The 13,917-nt window shown below is 53.2% G+C and overlaps 5 protein-coding genes across 5 annotated transcripts; 1 reads left to right on the top strand and 4 right to left on the bottom strand.

Moving 5' to 3' along the window:
- Window positions 1-55: 55 nt before the first annotated feature.
- Window positions 56-2,416, top strand: J4E85_006295 (uncharacterized protein; the record flags this gene model as incomplete). Its single annotated transcript, XM_051470535.1, has 2 exons — window positions 56-1,828; window positions 1,877-2,416. The coding sequence occupies 2 exons, from the start codon at window positions 56-58 to the stop codon at window positions 2,414-2,416; spliced, it is 2,313 nt and encodes a 770-aa protein (XP_051326023.1).
- Window positions 2,417-2,743: 327 nt separating this feature from the next.
- Window positions 2,744-4,074, bottom strand: J4E85_006294 (uncharacterized protein; the record flags this gene model as incomplete). Its single annotated transcript, XM_051470534.1, has 2 exons — window positions 2,744-3,923; window positions 3,986-4,074. 2 exons carry the CDS (start codon window positions 4,072-4,074, stop codon window positions 2,744-2,746), a joined length of 1,269 nt encoding a protein of 422 aa, XP_051326022.1.
- A 474-nt stretch (window positions 4,075-4,548) lies between these two features.
- On the bottom strand, window positions 4,549-5,679 carry J4E85_006293 (uncharacterized protein; the record flags this gene model as incomplete). The annotated part of the gene is made up of 2 exons (XM_051470533.1): window positions 4,549-5,114; window positions 5,172-5,679. The coding sequence occupies 2 exons, from the start codon at window positions 5,677-5,679 to the stop codon at window positions 4,549-4,551; spliced, it is 1,074 nt and encodes a 357-aa protein (XP_051326021.1).
- A 1,501-nt stretch (window positions 5,680-7,180) lies between these two features.
- On the bottom strand, window positions 7,181-8,931 carry MFS1_2 (MFS sugar transporter; the record flags this gene model as incomplete). Its single annotated transcript, XM_051470532.1, has 4 exons — window positions 7,181-7,552; window positions 7,613-8,392; window positions 8,441-8,869; window positions 8,926-8,931. The coding sequence occupies 4 exons, from the start codon at window positions 8,929-8,931 to the stop codon at window positions 7,181-7,183; spliced, it is 1,587 nt and encodes a 528-aa protein (XP_051326020.1).
- Window positions 8,932-12,740: 3,809 nt separating this feature from the next.
- On the bottom strand, window positions 12,741-13,316 carry J4E85_006291 (uncharacterized protein; the record flags this gene model as incomplete). Its single annotated transcript, XM_051470531.1, has 2 exons — window positions 12,741-13,100; window positions 13,158-13,316. The coding sequence occupies 2 exons, from the start codon at window positions 13,314-13,316 to the stop codon at window positions 12,741-12,743; spliced, it is 519 nt and encodes a 172-aa protein (XP_051326019.1).
- Between the last annotated feature and the right edge of the window lie 601 nt (window positions 13,317-13,917).

Below are 13,917 nucleotides of genomic sequence, written 5' to 3'. Positions count from 1 at the left end.
AATGGTCGTACCTGATTCCGCCAACCCCGCGTGGAGCATGCGCCCTGCCGCCGTGATGGTTGGCGGCCAGAGACGCCGCAACACGCGCCGTTCCAACGCACCGCGCTCCAACACTACGCCCAATCTCGGTCTTGACTCACTCGCCGGGAGGGAGAATGCGAGTGGTGTCACCGCAGTACAGCATACGGATCAGGTTGAACATTCTCATGTTTCACCTCCTTCTGCGCCCTCGAATCCTATGGTCAACTCCTACGTACACAACAGTGGCCCTCCAGGCGACCGTCATCGCCCTCTCCCAGCGCGCCCATCCGATGGCTTTTCGACTATGCCGGCTGCCCATTCGCCAACACCCACAACAGGAAGCGCATCAACAGCAGCCACGGATGGCAAGAAGAGGCATGGCAAATTCGGCCGCAAGACAAGGGACCAAGACCGCCCGAGCAGCTCCCATGAGCCTACTCCCCAGCTTTCGCCTCTACCGCCGTTGACGCCTATCAAGGCTGCACAGTTGCTGGGCGTGGACACTGGACCTAGCCCTGGTAGACCCCGGAGTACCTCTGTAGGCCGTCCAGCCCAGAACGATGGCGGCTACGATAGCCTACCGATCCGCCCGATATCGACAAGGCGAGGCTCTATGTCGGCAATAACCACTCAGAAGAGCGCGTCGGACAGACAGACGAGATTCACGGAAGAGGGCCTTGACATGGAGCCATCAAAGCCCAAGGGCTTCTGGGGCAACACTAACCGGAAAGCTCAGCGAATGTTAGGCTTACTCCCATCTGCACCATCTAATGCTAGCCGTGAAGCCGACATGGGGCGCGTCGCAGCTGTTTCTCTAGCGTGGCGTCCAGAAGAACATACTGATACATACCGTAGTAGCGACGCCGAACGCCATGGCCAGTTCCGTTCGCTCCCACCAGTTCCGCCCGTTGTTCCCGAAGCTCCGAGAAGACGTATGCGCAAGAAGCTTCCTAAGGAGCTCGAGAGGATGGCACCCATTACAGAGACGTCGCACGATGAGCTGCGCACGTCCTACAAAACCAGCGAACATGATCCTGAGCTGAACGATATCTCTGAGTACGCAAAAGCCCCTCCCAAGGCACAGCTTGTTTGGTCGCGTAATGAGTCATTGCTCACAACAGATATCAGGTACGAGTTGGAAGAGGACGACCTCTCAATCACAGACGAAGTCATTGATGAGGCGGCTCACGACGAGCAAGAAGACTTCGCGGCCCATCCTGGCAGCGAGGTTGACGTAAAAAATGGCGCAATTCTGCAGTCTACGGTGTTCCGCCTCCGCGGCCCACTGCAAACGGTTGAAGACCGTTTGCTTGACGAGGCAGAGACGCGACTAGCACTCAGCAAGGCTGTGCTAGACCAAAACGACGATGATAGACTCACTCTCGACGACACATACGCTACCTTGAAGGCGTCTAACGAGGCCATGAAAGCGGATTTCGCAGCCGCACAGCGTTGTCACGCCGCTCCAGGAGAGTGTGAGCTCTGCGGTGGTGCAGATAGCCAGGTTGACAGCGACGACGAGGATGACTTGGACGAAGAGCCCACCTTACATGACGCCACGACCGTACCCTTCATGCGGGTCACACCCGGTATGGTCAAGCTTGTCGATATTCCGCCTAAGAGGAAGAAACCAGCTGTACCTCTGGCACCGCCTGCACCACCCACACGAGTCGCACCGGTTGCCCCACCTAACCCACTGCCCCTGCTAGCCCTATCTAGTCAGCTCAAGGCCCCCTTCAAACCTACCTACTATTTTCAACATGACGAAAAGATCAGTCCATTCAACGAGCGCAGTGAGCATGTGGAGGTGCGTAAGTATCTCTCAACTACTACAGATGCAACTAACAGAGTCCAGCCTACCGTAATGCATGGCCCTCTTTCCGCTAGCGAGTTCAACCGCCTCGACAAGGACAAGAAAGTGAAGCTGCCGCGCGACGAGTCACGTCTTCTTGTCCAGGACTGGATGTCTGACTACGACCATACCAAACAACGCCCTCTTTCCGAACGTCTCGACCTCGATGTACTTGCCGACCAGCAAATTCCTCCTGCCCCATTTCCCAAAGAAGATCACGCTACACCTCCTTTTCCGCCCAGGTCATCATTCAAAGAGCACTACTGTCTAAAGAACGGCCACATCTTCCACCCTATCAACCTCAAGACTGTACCCGACGAGGTCGCCATCAACAGCCTGGAAGTCCGACCGTATCTACACACCGCTGTTGGCTACAAACAGCATGTTTCTGTCCCTGTTTTCTGCGACCGTTGCGACGAAGATGTCAAAGAAGAGCTCTGGGAGTGCGACATTGATGTTTGCCGTATGGTAGTCTGCAAGCAGTGTGCAGAGGACATGGAGCATGAGTGGCAGGAACGTGTTGGTGATGCTTGGACTCGTTAAGGGTCGTACATTCATGAGCTTCGCGATAAGTCACGACGTGTATATGAAAGATTGGATTGGAGGCGGATGTAATGATACCAAGAGGCGTGTAAAAGTAACGAGCAGACGAGGAACCAAGGAACTGACCAAACGATGTAAATACCCGACGATCACCGTAGATAAGGTATGATGGAGTAATGACTCTATGATCGATACGCCAACTTTTCATTGCCTAAAAATCATAGTTGGCCTAAGCCGTGCGCTTTTGCATACTTTCAACGCCGATCCCGCTCCCCAAACTTTTCGTGTCGTCCCATAAGACATCCATCAGCAAACAGGGAGCACCCTCTAGACACGAGTCGCCTTCGTCTCATTCAAAACCTTCATCCCACCATGTTCCTCATCCTTAATGATGACCCCCCTGCTCGTATCCACCCATTCAACACCCTCACCTGCCTCCTTCTCCTTTCCCTTCACAGCCTCGCTCCTACCCACACCTCCAGGTCCTACGACCACAGTAGCCGAAGTAGCGAAATACGCCCCCACAACCCCCAGCTGCCCGGGGCCCGCCTGCAATCCATGAATAAACTCATTTCTCAAATCCTCATGCTCATTGAACAGCCTATCCCACGCGTCTTTCAAACCCGTCGAGAAATGACCTTGTCCGTGCGACACAGACAGCGAGCGTAGGATAATAGCGTTGGGGTTCTGCTGCGGGCCCGGCTGCGACCAGTACGATGTTAGGGTGTGGAGGAGGAGGTTGCGGAGGGGTGAGGGTGTTAGAATCGTTGATGTGGGAGAGGATGAGGGTGTGGTCTCTCGCCATACGTGGTCGATAAGCGTGGGTGTGAGGGCGAAGTGACGGCCTATGCCTGAGTAGATGTGTTGGATGGTGTGGTTCATGAAGGAGAGGGCGCCGAGGCGTTGGGCGAGGAGCCAGGCGTGGATTGAGGGGGGGATGGGTTGCGGAGAGGTTATGTTGTGTGGGATAGGAGGGGGTGGCATGGTTGTTCGGGTTGGGGTTTGAGCGGGGGTGAGCGGGTAGGTGGGCTGGAAGTGAGACGGCATCTGAGTGGGTGGTTGCTGAGGTGCTACGGTCGTCGCTGGAATGGGAACTGTCCTGTTCGCGCTGGCTGTCCTCGGGTAAAGATTGGCGTTGTTTGGGAGAGTCCTCGAGTCGACGTTGGATGGGTATGAGTCCTTGTAGATGAACTTGAGGAAGAGTCCGAAGATGGCGGGATCTACATCTGGCAACCTGATCACCTTCTCTTCGTTCCTTGTGTTCTCTTCTGTGTCTTCCTCTTTGGCAAGCTCTCCATCCTCTTCCTTGATCACCACCACGTCATCTTTGGAAGTGGAGAGTTTGCGCTTTTTGCTAGCTGTATGATCCTTCAACACCGTGGCGTGGATGCGAGTAATCTGGTCGCGGAAGTAGATGGAGTGGACGCAGAGTAAAGCGACAGGGAGGGTGTAGGTCCGAGATGATGGGTATTGACCGACAATGACTGTGACGGAGCTGCCCTGAATCCTTTCTTGGCATTAGAGGAGTCGCTTCAGACTCTGCCATTGGTTACTTATATGTCGAGGAACATGTCGGAGTAGGTATGTTTCTGTTGGGCTGCCATTGATGGAGGTTGCGCTGGCTGTAGAGTCGCTGGGTGCTGCGTGGTGGCGCCCATTTTGGACTTTGCAGTTGCGTTTGAGGGAATGATACTTAAGGATTAACTTTTAGACGACAAGCAGGTCGATGGAGGATGGAGGATGGAGAAAGCCTCTACCCCAATAGACAGTTTATATGACTTGTAAGAGGCTAGCCAACGAGCGTGGCGACAAAACGTGGCTGTGGGCAGTGAGAGACAACCTCACCTGGTGTCAGGTAAGACTGGGTGTTCAAGCGATATGGCGGCATAGTTGTGTTATAGAGTCGATAACACAATGAGTCGTCGGTGCTGTTGTCTTTGGCGCCTCGTGAGTCCATGGACCTGACCCTCGAGCTTCCTCTGTACATGGGTCCAAGATCCCAAATGACTTTATGACAACATGCACATCGTAGCGACAACTAACCGCATAGTGAACGCGTTGTGGGATATTATATGTCGTTATTTCATTCGTTATATAGTAAGCGGTTGCCTTTACGGTACACTACCTGGGTATCAACACTGACTGCGACAATCGCCCTGGCAGCCCGAGTTATTTCGGCTCTTGCTGCCCTCCGAGTACAACGTAGCATCATCCATGATGTCATCCAACTCCACATCAGCTTTCCCTGTCATGCGGAAGCTGGCCTTGGCCGGGCATGTCACGACCGAAGAGTGTTTGTCGCTATTCGCCATCGAGCCACTCTCCTCCATCTTTGTGAATCCGCCACGGTTGCTCGAGCTGTACGTCCTCTTGTTGTCCGTCCACCTTTCAACATCATGGCAGCGGGTAGCTGCATCAGCGCCGAAGAGGTTCTTGTGTTGTAGAAGATTGACAAGGCGGTTGAGGACAGAGAACTCAATCTTGAGCTTGATGCTGTAGATTGCCGTCTTGTATGTGGTTTGGATTTCGTAGTGGCCGGAGAATTGGACTGCGATAAGCGTGATATCGAAGGCCAGGACTGCGACATTGACGATGATCAAGTGGATGAAAAGCTTTCGCAGAGATCCACGTCGTCGACCACAATCTCCACGGAGCATCTTTACTGTTCGGAAGATGTATATAACCGATATGGCCATCTCTGCAGACGTACAAAGTCAGCGTATGTCTCGCATGCGGCTCAGATAGAATCACTTACCCTGGACTGAAATAGCAACGATCTGGACCTTATCGTAGATCTCGAATCCCGGGAGAAACTTGAGGGAATATTTGGAGTTCGCGCCCATGGCGAAGGTGAATAGAGGGACGCCGAGAGCGATCGTAGTGAAGATGATCATGTAGAGCACCCATCTGATCTTCCTGGCGTCCGCGACAACAAGATGCAGGCGAGAGTACAGTACAAGAGACTGTCCCGGGCACATGGTGACCCAGCCTACGCCGATGATGGCGCTCGAAAGCAAGTCAAGCTTCGTGACTTGGAAGAACTTGAGGATGAACCCAATGGCGTGAGGGGCGATTCCTCCTGCGGCGATGAGCATACTCCAGAAGTACAACCCGCGGCGTTGTTTGAAGACGGCGAAGATGAGGAAGAGGATCTCAACCATGTTGTACATTCCAATGGCGAGGAATGCAGACATGGTCATAAGGATAGGAATGCTGGCCTGTACGCCGCCAGTGACGCCGGACTCTGAGTCTTTGTCCGACATGGTGAAGGTAGTCAGGTGTCTTTCCGTCGACTTCGAAAGTAATGAGATGAATGAGGGTGAGGTAGAGAGCGCATTCGTTGAGATGGCGAACTGAACTGGAGAATCCGATATCCGCGTGGAATCCTGGGGTATTTCAATCAAAGAGAGTGTTGGTGGCCTTGCTGATCGACGCAGATGCTGCAAGATGCTGATCAGCAAACATGTTGCAACTATAATTCAGTGTGGTTGCAGTGGTGGCAGACGGTTCATCATGAGAGGAACGCAGACAGCAGAAGGCGTTGCGGACACTACCCCAGAGACTGACTCGATGCATGGGTGCCTGACGGGTTCGTGGCGTTTTTGGTACACTTGGCCATGTCATGAACCATACAGCTAAAGACGGGGTCAGAACGGGGGCGCGGATTTGAGAGCCCCAATGCTAGTCCCTAGTGATCGTTGATTGGGCTCGGGCACCTAGTGGCGCATTGCATGATCGTGGATTTCCACAACGGGGCGCGGGATCTGCTTCCCCATCATCGATAACATCGGATCAGCATGTTTAAGCGAAAAAGCAACCAGTCGGAATTCAATCCCCTCGTACGTTTAAACTTACGTTGCTGCCCAGTTGGGTTGCACCTGTACCTGAGTGGTTTCTTCGCTTTCGCGTCAAATCGGCGACTCAACCGAAGCGAAACTCTGTCGGTTGCCCCCATGATGGAAATAAACCCTGGGTCGATTTCGCCCATCTCCGTGCCGTTCTGCGGTATTTCCAGAAGGATCAACAGGTATAAGGCGTCCATGCGAAGAACTTCTTGTCGTTTCCTGCATATGCAACGCATGCGAAGGTTTTCATACACACTCGTGCGCTGAATAGCGAACCACTCGTTCTCGTTCCTGCGATTACCTTGCCACAGCATTCGTCGAGAGCAGGAGGTCCGTGGACGGCTGAACACGCTGAGTCGGTCCCGTGCGCCTTAATATCGCCAACACCCTTGGCCCTGGTGTTGCGACATCTTGGGCTTGCGCCATCCTATCTCCGCAATGGGAATCGTTGATAGCGATGGAATTTGGTTCACACAGCCCCTGCATGGACGCGAAACGCAGTATCGCATCACCAAGACAATGCGGCTCTTTTTCGGCGCTTTTGCCTTCCAAGACGGACTATAATAGCTTCGCCCTTGTAGCCCGAACCTATCACTCGAAGTCAGCTAAGCTACATGTGTAGGCCTTCCGTGATTAGTGATGTCTGTTGACACTCTATACCCGGATAGTAAGGTACGATTGTGGGAATAAGAGATTAGTGAATGGATTCATGGACTATGCTACGTGGCTGTCCGAGTTAAACAACTTGAAGTCGCTCAGGTAGAGTCGTGAACCGCGTCATCGACGATGGTCCTAACTCTATAACCGAATGCAACCCAACAAACCGCTGGAAAGCCTATCTAGTCCCAGTAACCAGGAACGAAAGGTGGCAAAATACAGCACTCGTCATTGTACGGACGACGTCGCTAAAGATGTCCGTTTAGACCTTGGGCTCAGCGTGTACATTCTCGACATGACCGTGGTCGTGGCCGTGACGTCCGACCTTGAGGTTACCGGCCTCAATGTCGCGGGTGACACGATCGAGACGCGACTCAACCTTGCCAGCCTTCCAGGCAGGAAGACCAGAGTCGAAAACGTCGTCCATCTCTTCAAGGGTCTTGCCCTTAGTTTCCGGGGCAGTCAGGAACATGTGGATGAAGGCAACGGCGTTGAATGTTCCGAAGATCATGTACATCTTCCAGTTGATGGACCACAGAAGAGGGGGGACGGCAAAAGCGAGGATGCAGTTCCAGCTCCAATTGGCGGCGGTAGCAAGCGACACGGCCTTCGCGCGAACCTTGGCGGGGAAGATCTACAGAGGTAGAACAAGTCAGTGTACGCTTCACATGCATACCTTACAGTAAGAACTTACCTCGGATGGATATGTCCATGACGTCGGGCCCCATGTGGTCGCGAACGTGGCTACGAAGAGGTATGAGCAAGCAACAATGCCCTTGGAAACGGCGCTGTGCTCGCGAGGTACCACCCAAGAAATATCTTTGTCGCTAGTGTCTGGGTTAGGAATACCGTAGGAAGCCTGCAGAGCACCTGTAGTATATAGCCAGACAGCCATCATGAAAGATCCGCAGAGGAGAGCAGGACGACGACCGAACTTGTCGAGGTAGAGGATAGCTGGTAGGGTCATGGCGACGTTGATAATGTACTGAATTGACGCAGTAAGGAGCTCGTCGGCAATACCTGCTCCACGCATGATGAAGACGATGTAGTACATCATGATGTTCATACCGCAAAGTTGCGACCACATCTGGATGGACATACCAAGGATGACACGCTTGACAATGCGAGGCTTGGCCAGGGCGGCGAAGCTAGTCTCAGCAATCTCACGCTCGAACGCAAGCGCCTCTTCGATCTCCTTGTATTCGGCAAGAACCTTGGGATGGTTGACGTTGCCGCCTCCGTGGAGGTTGGCAAGAACCTGTAGGGCCTCCTCCCAGCGGTCCTTGGAAGCCAGCCACCGAGGGGAGCGAGGGAAGAAGAAGAATCCGATGAAGAGGATAGCGCCGGGAACAGCTTGGACACCCCATGGGATTCTAAAGGCCGCAGTGCTCTGGTTCGGGTTGTCGACACCTCCATCGACGAAGGAACAGCCGTATTGGATGAAGTATTGAATCAAGATACCCCAGGTGATGGCCTACGCGGAATTAGCTTGAGCTCTACCATGTGTCGAAGATTGACATACCCATTGTTGCAATGACACCACTCTACCTCGGATTTCTTTAGGCGCGATCTCGGCTTGATAAACTGGAACGATGGCGGAACAGATACCGATGGCGTACCCGCCGATGAGACGACCAACACAGAGGAGAGCAACGCCGTTGGAGGCGGCCTGCAAAATAGCGCCAACAATCCAGATGAGGGCGGCAATTTGTACAGCGTTTCTACGCGAAAGTCGATCGGCGAGGAAGGAAGAAGACAGAGCGCCAACGAGAGAACCTGCAGGCATCGACGCAGTGATACCACCTTGGCGAGTACCGCTAGGGTTGCCGAAGTAGTTCTTGTAGGCGGGAGTACCCAGCGCACCCGACATCGACGAGATGTCGAAACCGAAGAGGATACCACCAAGCGCGGCGAAGCCGCAAATGGCGTAGACATTGTAGATTTGCGGGAACTATAGCGCCATTGTCAGCGAGTCACTCAGGAGCAATTGGGAGAACCAGGACCTACCTTCATCTTGCCAAGTCGCTGTGACCAGTATGGGTTGATAAAGCTATGGGGCGATGTGAGAGAGAGGACAGTCAAGAGCTGGGAGGCTGCAGATTTATGGTCCCAAGAGCGCGGAGAGAGCGCGTGATCCTAATGGATGTAGTCTGTGCGGAAAGTCTTGGGTTTTACTATTCACTACAGCACTCTTTACCGCCCGTTTGTAGCCTTGCTGACGGGAGATGTGGTTGGTTACATGTGAGAGCGTTGTGACCCCGCAAACGGGTGTTGAACCAGGGCTTACGCAGATCCTTCAGGAAACCGGCAACATGTCCTGGGGTGGTGCATGGCTGGGTGGCCCCCATAGTGGTTGTGCATAGCGGCATCCAATAGGAGCAAATTCGACGTCGTGTTGGTTTCCAATGCAATGGCACCTGCCAATACTACTCCGGCCCCGTGCTGTCGCACTGGCAAGGCGTCCAAGTAGTAAAGGCCAGTAATTTTGTGGAATGGAAACCGCCCTGATGTGCGTGGCAATCCGCAGGTGTAGAGACATGGACATGAGATACAGCAGATACTGGTTCGTTGTCTCGGACCATAATCCAATATGGAAAATCATCCGCAGATCATAAGCTTCGTGTTCCAACCACACTCAAGGTTCAGGTACTCGGTTCCGCTTCGTTCAAACACTCGACTTCTGACATATTGCAGGCGGTTTTCTGCGTTTGCCGTGGCCAACAACTGTAAAGATAGACCGAAGCGTGAATCCTGCGCTGGCCACAAGCCTGGGCAGAGGCGCGGCAATCGCACGATCATCTCGCTACCACGGTGAAGGTGGAATCCGAGGAACATACTTATCAGGTCAACTTTTGACATTGGCAACACGTAGAAGCAATGCGACAGTGCTTTTCGACCTCTCGACATAGGGTGCTGTCTAGTTTGCGCGCAAAGTGCTGTGGTTTTCGAGATAAGATGGCAAGAGAGGCCAGGAGGTTGCGATCGCGCGACGTAAGAGGCGGGAGGCGCCAAGCATGCAGCGGCGCCGCCAACCGTCGACCCCAGTTCTCGGCTGGCTTTACTCCGCCTGGGAAAACCAACACCAGCTAACAGTCCGATCAAAACAAAACTGTGGCGTTTTTCCGTAGCGACTGCCTATACGAACGAGCGCATCGAATTCTGTTTCGAGCAACATAGCCGGCGATGCCATTCGCGCCCAGTTTCGAGGTCTCTTCGCTGACACGCGTGCGCAGCATTGTGGCTTAGTTTTGAAATCTGGCGAAGCCAAGATGAGATCCAAGGAGAGCAATTTCACCAAGATGCGGGGCACGGTAAGGACTACTGCATCTTCAAGGTGCCTTAGGTATACCCATGACCGCCGCGCGGATAAGTCTGAGCACAACCAGCAATTCCGTCCATACAGAATGGTAAGAAGCGGCCACTACCTTCTCATTTCTTCTACAGCTTCCGCCCTTGCAAGACGTACGACGCGCCATTGCAGCACAAGCGTGCTCCTTTTGGCGGCAATTCGCATCGATGAGATCTTAGCAGCTCCTGTGTGATTCGGGGCGTTCTCCAGATGATACCGATTCCTGATTAACGCCGGGTCACGTATCTTCGCATTCCGGCATGACATCCACTGCCGAGCCCAAGCCATAATAGTGTACAAGGGGAGTAAGAGTTGGGAACAAAACGCGACTGCTGACCCAGTATACCGAGCATACTGACAGTCGCATGCGAATGTTGTCTTGACAGCCTGACGGGATCTAAGGTAGGTCTCGGAGCCTGGCCATTGGCCGTCTAGCCTGTGCTACATTTCAATACGTTGATGTGGTGTGATAATAAGCTCACCCCCATCAGCCCTCTTTCCTATATGGGTCCTAGGCATTGTCACAATGGTTCCACAATCCCGAGCTTAGCTTAAACATCGAGAAACAGAGCTTGTCCGACATGGGTGGTCTTTCTCGAAGATTTCGAAATGGGTTTGTGACCACACGGATGACATCTGTCGAGCCGATACCCTTCCGTAGTCTGAGCGCTGTGCTGCAGGTACCTGATAGCTAAGTCTTGTCATACAATGACGCTGCGGACATGAGTTGGGGATGTGTCGCCACACACTGAAGTTGGACGTCTCGCAATACCAATACAGTTTGCCTTGAGCCCAGACCATCAGGCTGAAGGTAAACTTGGATTGTAAGCAAGTGGACTCATTCATCACCGTGCAGCAGAAGATGTCGGCATTCCTTTCGAAAAGAATATCAGAGACACTGGCTACATAATACGACCTATCTCGTTGGGTTCAGGCCCCGCCATGAAAACCTTCTGTTATCGCATTACCTCCTTTACTGACTCTGAGGAGTCCAGAACGCTTGTCAACACTCTTGAGCAGAACCCCGGCTTCCTGATTGAACCTGCCAACTTCCGCCATCTTCGGCGACATCCACATCCGCTTCGCTTGGCTGCGAAACTCGGACCTCAATATTCAAACATCCCTTAAGTTTGCATATTGACCCATGGTTGTCTCCACGCTCATCTCTCGAAAAAGCAACTTGAGTACCTCTCAGGTCTCCAAGTTGAAGCTTCCGCCTTCTATTCGCTGCTCACCGCGAGTAAGCGAACCAGTAGCACGACGCGACACCACACCACCTCCCAATCGCAACGCGCATCACAGTATCGCACACTTATAGCCTCATCACAGACCAACGTCATCTTGGAAAACGATGTTTTCGAGTCGTACCGCACCCAGACTCTATCGCTGCTTTCCTAGTTGGGCCTTGACTATTGGGCTGGCGGAGATGGAAGAGTGATACTCCTGCATGAGATCGCGTGGGTGGACCTGCTGACGCGGGCAGCTGCCCTTGCTATAAACATGACAAGATGTCATATGTCTACATGTACTTGCTAGTACGTACTGCGCATCAGAATCACGACTCCAATACACTCGCTATTAGCTTTCTCGACGTCAAATCGCCATCAAACCAGCAAAGCGACAAAGCCAACGCCGGCCTTTCATCAACTTGTTGAGGCTTACCGTGGCGAACCGCACAAGACCGTCAGCACGCGTGCAACGGGCCGCAGCTTGTGCTAGTCTCACCAATTATCACGACGTCGGTATTACTGGCCATTCGCATCGGCAAACAGCATATATCCCGCTCCCAAGCTTTCAGCCTGTTGGTGGAGATCGAAAGAGGCAAACTACAAGCACGCATCGCGCACTGCCTCATCGGGAAGTCGGAGTGGGGCTTCCAGCTGGTATCGCCATCGCCGAGATTCGACGACAGACTTGGGGACTGGCGGTGAAGTACACCGCGCTCTCACCTGTGAGGATCGAGTAGAAAGCGCGAACGCTGACCCCCGGAACGCACGAAATATATCACCCATGCAACGGCCGATGATAGGTATATCATCCAGTACACTGCGAGACTTTTCATACTCGAATATCCTGATATCTTGACAACTACCCTCGCCTTCTTCGTTCTGCTGTCGGGTCTCCACCGCCGCATAGCCGATAAGATTTCGCTCAGACATATACACTTCCAACACAATATCACCATCAGAAACGTCAGAGCTACAATGCCACATCACATCACCAACAGCGTCTTCGCACGCACAAGCCTAACAACCTGCGACGTCTTCGTCATGGCTCTCGCACATTTGGGTCCAGGAACAGCGCCATCACCCGAAGAGCTAATCGCAGCAGCGAGTCCCTGGTTCTTGGACGCGGAAACAGTTTGGTGGCGCAAGTTCCTCAACGGCACTGGATGAAGATTAAGTTTCTTGAGAAAATGCCACTGAATATCTCATTATCTGGATTGGCTCTATTCCAGAGCATGTCTTTGGGTCTAGTACGGTGCCTTCAACACAGCATGCACATACGTCTTCGTGCAATCACTCGCATTGCCCCTCCAGCTCAAGACCTCATTACTCAATGCACCCTCGCATATTGTCCAGCCCTCTCTCTGGCCATCCACCGTCAAGAGGTATCCCTCGTTCAACGCAATATTGCCCGCCGGCTGCACCGAAGCGAGGAACTGCAACTCCGACCCGGCTGTCACGACCGTGCTGTTGAAACGAGAATAAGTATTGCCGAAGGGCGCCAAAGCGATGGTGGAAAGCGTGCCATCTGCCAGGGTGAAGTTCGGGAGGGAACCGTAACCAGGGCCGGTTAAGCGGAGGAGAAGGGCGGGTTGGTGGAAGGGGTCCTGTGCGATGTTAGACATTCTGACGGGTTGCTTCTGAAGGTCGCTGTAAGAACTTACGAATAACGAGGTGGCGGATACGGCTTTGAGTTCGGAGGTATTCGCACTAGCATCTATTTGCGAGGTGGTGACGAGGAGGAAGTTGGTCAAATCTGTCGGCAGCGCAACGCATATGGATGCGCTCGCAATGGCGAAGGAGAGAAGAGATGAGAAGCGCATGATTGATCAGATCAGTAGTAATGACAGATCAGAAAGACACACAAATGACTTGTAAAAACGGCAGAAATGTCAACGAGAATGTTTCGAAACAAACCCAACAGCGTCCCACCCCTCCTACCTATATATCCCCAGCATCGAGCCCGCGACCCTGGGACCGAAACCCCTCTACCTTGCACGTCCTGCGTCAACGACGATCCCACGTCCCACAAAGCCCGCATGCACACCATCATAGGGCCACCGCGCGATCTATCAAGCACGTTTACGCGTGAAAGGGTCAACCTACCTGAAGCTTTTCAGCCACCCAATCGCCCGCCGTAGCTCGCCACGACCCTGCCGATCAGTCTATGCGCATCCCTGCATGTACAGCTGGGAAATGCGTTTGTTAAGCTTGAGCGCTCGACGTCAGGGACCAACCAACGGGACGGGGATGGGTGGGGGATGCGAAACATAGGGCTAGCTAGGACTTTGCATGTCAGGTCGGCTGGTTTGCTGACGTGCGAAGAATTATTATTCGGACCACGAGTGTGAGATTCGATGGTGGGCTGAGCAAACAATATTGCAATGTCAGACTTGGAATGGGGGAGGTTGCCTGGGATTGAGG

Source organism: Alternaria conjuncta (genome assembly GCF_024043145.1).
Source record: "Alternaria conjuncta strain BMP 0040 chromosome Unknown scaffold_8, whole genome shotgun sequence".
NCBI lineage: Eukaryota > Fungi > Ascomycota > Dothideomycetes > Pleosporales > Pleosporaceae > Alternaria > Alternaria conjuncta.
This window is presented reverse-complemented; position numbering and strand designations above follow the sequence as displayed.